The sequence below is a fragment of the Montipora capricornis genome, chromosome 5, assembly GCF_036669925.1.
Source record: "Montipora capricornis isolate CH-2021 chromosome 5, ASM3666992v2, whole genome shotgun sequence".
NCBI lineage: Eukaryota > Metazoa > Cnidaria > Anthozoa > Scleractinia > Acroporidae > Montipora > Montipora capricornis.
In genome coordinates, this window is record NC_090887.1 from 30745465 (window position 1) to 30751775 (window position 6311).

The following is a 6311-nucleotide window of genomic DNA, read 5'->3' on the forward strand; positions in this document are numbered from 1 at the left end:
TGTATTCTTCAAAAAAGATTGCATTTACCCGTGCTTCATTCAACCGCGAGGTTGAAAACTTAAAAAGGTTGTAACAACGGAGTTTACGTTTGTTTAAATAGCGTGAAAGAGTTGAGAATGCTCCTCTTTTACACAGAAAACAACTTCCTTCTTCACGCTTCGATCGGCTCTATGCAAATTTAGTTTGAAAAAGAACAAAGCGCTTGTGGACTTGTCCAGACGTGTAAAGCCTTTTGTGTGTGTTTATGTGTGCTTTAAAATTCTGTTTGACTCGCTTCAAACCGGTAGGGTTCCCACTCCTCTTTGTAGGTGCGTGACCCAAGCCCAGAGGGTTATTGCAGTCATGCGCCATTTTGAATTTGTTGTCAAGCAAAACCGATGTTGCCTTGTGTTTTTCCAACTAAGTTAATGTAAACTTACGTCAGCGGTGTGTCGTTGGTCCGTGATGACATCACCTTTACCTCATTGGTTCCTTGTCTTTCCCATAGTTCTTTTTGCTATATATTTGGGCTACCACCCGGCTGGTTTGGGTAGACACGTAACACAAGCACAGCAAACACAGCTCGCTTACTTTCTCAATAAAAGAAACATTCATGTGCGCACATGACTTGCATCTCATTAACCTAACCCTAATTTATGCGACGACCTGGGATTAGGGTTACACCACGTTGCGTCATGCCCCAACTTGCCCCTAATTTATGCACGCCACCTTCTTTTGTTTGTTTTTTTTTTAATTGATGACGTCATTTGATGACTACCTGTCAAATCCGGTCTGAATAATCCCATACAACTACTCAGGCCCACCCAGGGGTTTTATCAACATATTCCTCCGTGCAGTGGAAATTGCACTTCCTTTATGTAATGTTAACTGTCTTTTGGGTCTCATGTGGCCACTCTGTTTTCCAAATGACTGGTCGTGCGCATGCGTAGTGTTCTCGTGTTATCTCTGGTTTAAAGATGACTGACAGAATTTCTATCCAACCTCAGCATCTGGGTAAGCCTCGTTTATTACTCGACTTGAAAGCAAAAATGAACTGACGACAGTAGACTTGCTGATTTTAAAGACGGTAACTTAGGAAACACAAAATATAAAGAAAAATTTAAAGAAAAAATGCCGGAAATCTAAGACAAAGGAAATATATATATGAAATCAAGATTACCTCAAGCTAAGGTAAATATTTCTGACACAAGTATTTAATGAAGGTTTTCATAACCAAATGCAGTTTCTAAGCGAAAAAAAGCATTGATCACAAAAATTTCGCACGGCGTATCACAAACTAAACGTCCAAGTTTTTTTCTCAGATTATTCAAAATTAACAGACTTTTATGATGTTCTGGGAGTTCTCAAATTGGATGACTGTTTGAGAAATATCAAACTATTACCCATAGTTACCAGGTTTGGGTATTAGTTTTGTTTTTCTTCCGAAAACCACTTTGGAAAGTCCTCCATACTTCTCGTGATGTCATTGTGGAAAACATTTATCTTTTTCCACCAGAATTCGACAATCCTATCTGGTCTTCTTCTTTCCCCCTTATCGCATTCCTGATAGCTTTTTCGTCCAAATAGTGACTGTTTTCATCCGTGGTAGGAACTTTGTTGGTAATTGCTGCTGTTATCTCTTGGTACCATTCAGCATTCTCATTGCCTTCTCCAGCTTTCTTCCATAACTCTCTCCAAAAACTGCTCGCCTGATCAATGTTATTAAACACACGTGTACAAATATCCTTATCGTCCTTGCCATTTTCTTTGTACCTAGGTAACCCTTCACTCAGGTTGTTCTTTACCATTATCATTCATTTTTACACACAAATCTCCGATTGATACTGCGAGACTGTTCTTGTTTCCGTCTCCTACAAAACCTTTGCTTGCGTTTTCTGAGGGATGACTTTTTCCTTTCCATGTATTCAATGACGGTCTTTGCTGAAATAGTCTTGCATTCTTTCCCCAGTAGCTTTCTATTTTTCTTCCTCTCTTGGTGATTTCTTATTTTCCTTTATTCTTTCAAATTCAGCTTATGCGATCGAAATTTCTTTTCTTATTTGATTAGATTCTCGCAAATATTTGTTTTCGATGTCTTCTTCAGTTTTGCTCGCCGAAAAACGGTTAGTTTCCTTCTTCCAGCCTTTGAGTAAAAGAAACGCAATCACAACTGAGTAAACAATGGAACTTAGTATCCATATTGATTGAAACGCGTTTCCATTGACTCTCCTTTTATTCATCATGTGTGATACTATCGTGTTTTTATTTTCCAAATCCTTTAGAGAGGGTCTTTCCTTTGTTCTTGTGTCCACAAAGCACTGCGAGTAGTCTCCCGGTTAATTACCCAGCATAGATGGTGTTTGCTTTTTCCGCCGCTTAATTGCTTCACTATTTCTCCTGGGACTTGTATTGCTGTCGACGTATGCAAATTATTATTATCATCATCATCATCATCATCATCATCATCATTATCATTATCATTATCATTATCATTATCATTACCATTACCATTACCATTACCATTATCATCATCATTATTATTATTATTATTATTATTATTATTATTATTATTATCATTTTTTTTTTCGGCTGTGGCAGTAGTTGCCACTGGAGTGTCCCCTATCAGCAGGTAGTGACACAACCCCTTAGCGTTCCAGGGTTCTCCGGAGAATTCCCGCGGATCCCAACAGTACTGATTTCCTTAATTATTGGATGCTTAGTCCAATGTGCAGGTCTTCCAAATACTTCTGTGGGTTATTAGAGAAAGTACCAAGAGCGCCAATTATAATAGGGGTGATTCTAACCTTATGTAACTCCCAAAGTCTCTTTATCTCAAAGGCCAGGTCAATATATTTCTCCTCTTTCTCGTGCTTCTTCAGGCATATCCGGCTATCATCAGGGAAAGCGACATCAACAATGTGGCATTTGTTTGTTTTCTTGTCGATCACGAGAATGTCTGGCCTGTTATGTGGTATTTTCCGATCTGTCTGGATGTCAAAATCCCAAAGAGTTTTAACCTTGTCATTCTCTAGAACACACTTAGGGGCATGCTCAAACCACTTTCCTCCACTGTTAAACTCATACCGACGAGATAGATTCCAATTTAGGGCCTTTGCAACAGTGTCGTGTCTTCGTTTATATTGCGTTTGCGCGATCTTAGGGCACTCACTCACGATATCATTGACCGTTCCGTTCTTCTGGTGGCACAGGGCAGCCACAAGCAACCCCTCCGTCTCTTTCTTTAGATATCCTGTCTTAAGCCACGACCAACTGTTTTCACTGGCAATTTCATCCATCTCCATCAGAAACTGTCCATGTAGCTTCTTACTCCTCACCTCCTCGATCTTATCTCTCAATTTCCGCCTCTTATAATCTCATTAGACTACTTCTTGCAATCCCATTTCACGTTCCCCCTAGCGGCAGACAATATCCTTTCGTTGCTTTCTGACACGTATTTAGCTAGGCTTGCTTTGGATAGCTCCACACTGTCTTCCACTGCTGTCAAGCCCCGGCCACCGCCATTTCTTGGTAGATAGAGCCTTGCGACACAATCGCGAGGATCGAAGGCATTATACAAGGTAAGATACCTTCTGGTTTTCCAATCGAGGTTTCTCAGTTCTTTACGAGACCAATCGATAAACGCAGCAGTATATCGCATTTGCGCATTTGCTTATCCCGAACTGCTTTCCTATATCTGTACTAACAACTCGCACCGTATGAATCAATGATTTAAGTCTCCTATCCGAGCTGGCGAACAGTTTGACATCATCCACAAATATAAGATGGTTTATCTTCTCTCCATTAAGATTGTGAGCAAATTTCCATCCCTTTGCATCATCGTCAGAGGAATCATGGAAATAACAAACAGAAGAGGTGATAACGAGTCCTCCTGGAGTATCCCTCTGTTGATCTTTACTTCTCCGTTAGATGTATTTTCGGATACCAGCTCTGTTTTCTAGTCTGTCGTACCATTAACCAGGAGTCTTCTGATGTTTCCCGCATTGAAAATGTTGAGGCATTCTTCGATCCATGAGTGAGGCACCATGTCATAGGCTTTCTGGTAGTCTATCCAAGCCCTTGCTAAATTCTTTTTTACCAATTCGATCATTTCTTAGAATACTCTTATCAATAAACAGAAGGTCGTGGGTGCCTCTTGATTGTTAACGTGAACCTTTCTGTTCCTTTCTGTTTCATAATCAAGACAGTACTGCCTTTAGTCATCCATTGTGGAACCTGCCCCTTGTCCAAGCACTTGTTCAGTTGTTAAATAATCCTATTATAACCTATCATTGGATATTGATGAAATTCTTACGCCGGTAGCCTTGTACTAGATCGGGGCCTGGAGAGCTTTCCAGTATGACATCTTGGCCAATATAGTTCTCAAGTTCCATAGGTGTTAACCTGTTGTCGGATTCTCTCTAACCAGTCAGCGTCCCTTCTGTGCTCGGTAGATTCACTCTAAATACTAGTCCACAAGCACACAATCTTAAGAATACGAGAGCGCGTGACGTCACGTTATTTTGAGACAGTTGCAACGGCCCATTCAACTAACCGAGGAAAATGTTCCATAAAAACTTCAAATCGGGATGTTTCTTTTCAAAAATTCATTTTATGGACAGCCAGATAAATAAAGTTCACTCACCTACTATTTTTTGCGTTGTCCTGAGTGATTTGATGGGTTTTTGGGACGCTTCGATTTCCTCTTCAGATCACAAGAGTCGTCACATACAAAATCGGGAGCTTACGAAACGACGACTCCGACGGCAACAACGCACCCTGCAAGCAGAGCCTTTCTTTTGCCGGCTCGATTTTGCATAAATCGAGTAAGATCTTTATTGAATATGCGCTGCATGTTGCCAGGATACAGTCTCGAACCCAAGCCTAATATGCCAGATCTCGCCGCCATCTTGGTTTTTCATGGTACAGCGGGCTCAATTATAACCATCGGTTTTGTCACTAAACGGACACTCGCACTGGAAAAACCGGTTTGACGAGAGAAAACAAGATTGACTAGTCCAGAAGCTCGGGCTGCGGCGGCTTCAAAGAGTTGACGCGATTCGGGCGGAGCCTACTTTTCTCCTCCTCAGTAAAGAAAAAGACAAAAGGAGACTCTGCTCGCAGGGTGGCAACGACGACACTACAAAAGAACAGTTTTAGTGAGCAAAAACAATGGCTCTGCACGTGCGTTTTACATTTTGGTACATTTCTTTGCCGTCATCTAAATGACGACGTGAAATGACTAAATTCAAGGTTCTGTGGAGGACGTTAGCACATGACGATGAATTTTCACTTCTCTCTCTACGCTTCCAACTCATTCATACCAGTTTAATTCCTCGACAGTTACTACACCTTTTAACGCGAAACGACATAAAATAGTTTCGTAGTGATATGAATAACGCAAACTTGTATTTTAAAATGAACTCCTCGTAGCCTTCGTCGTCCTCGTTTCGTAAGCTCCCTAATAAATACACAAGGCGTGCAACTTCCAAGACCGCTCACGGCCGAGTGCCTCCAGAATTTGGCAGAATTTCTCCCACTTCCAAAGGTCGTTCGCCTCCCAACCTTGGGCACGTAGAAAGTCGATAATCTTACTAGCATCGTGCCAAAAATAATCAAATTTACACGGTTCTGCAACCTCAAAATCCTGCTCGATTTTCAAGCTTCGCTCAGTTTTTGTTATTGCCAGATGATGTGGACAGAAGTCATGCACCATTGATCAAATCAAATTAACCAATCAAAAAGCGCAGATTTATAACTTTGTCCCTCTTGGAGGTCACACACTCTCGCATCCTTGGGGTTGTCTGCCTGTGACTACTCCAAAATTCTTTCGCTTCATTAGCATCATGCGCCGTTCATTTCTTTTCCTATGAAAACACTGTTGCATTTAGCACCATCATGCAGCAAAAGTGGTAAAATGGAGTCTGAAGAAACTGGGATTTAATGTCAAGTTTTAAAATCAGAAACATCTAGAATTAACGGTCATGAGGAGAACAAGTGTCGTCGATCGTTATTCTATCCCGTCGATATCCGTTGCAGTGGGGGCTTACGTAAACCTAAAAAGTCCAAAGCATTGTTATTTTTTTGTTTATGAAGGCTTCAATTTGTTCTTCCTTCCAGCTTTCGGCAAAACACTCGTCTTCTCATAGCACTCGCTCATTAAACTACCCACGAAACGATTCAATTCTTCACGGCTTTGCATAATGCAGGACGTCAAAAATCTCGTGTAAAATTAGAGCTGATGCAAAACTAACCTGGCTGTACTTAAAGGCAAAAGTCCCAAATGAATATAATAATTGTTCAATGCTATTCCGCAAACTTGAAAACAGTACCG

General features: G+C 40.9%; 1 protein-coding gene across 1 annotated transcript; it reads right to left on the minus strand.

The window, feature by feature from the left end:
* Nucleotides 1-2685: 2685 nt before the first annotated feature.
* LOC138048700 (uncharacterized) lies at nt 2686-3276 on the minus strand. The gene has a single exon (XM_068894839.1). It carries the CDS (start codon nt 3274-3276, stop codon nt 2686-2688), a length of 591 nt encoding a protein of 196 aa, XP_068750940.1.
* Nucleotides 3277-6311: the final 3035 nt, after the last annotated feature.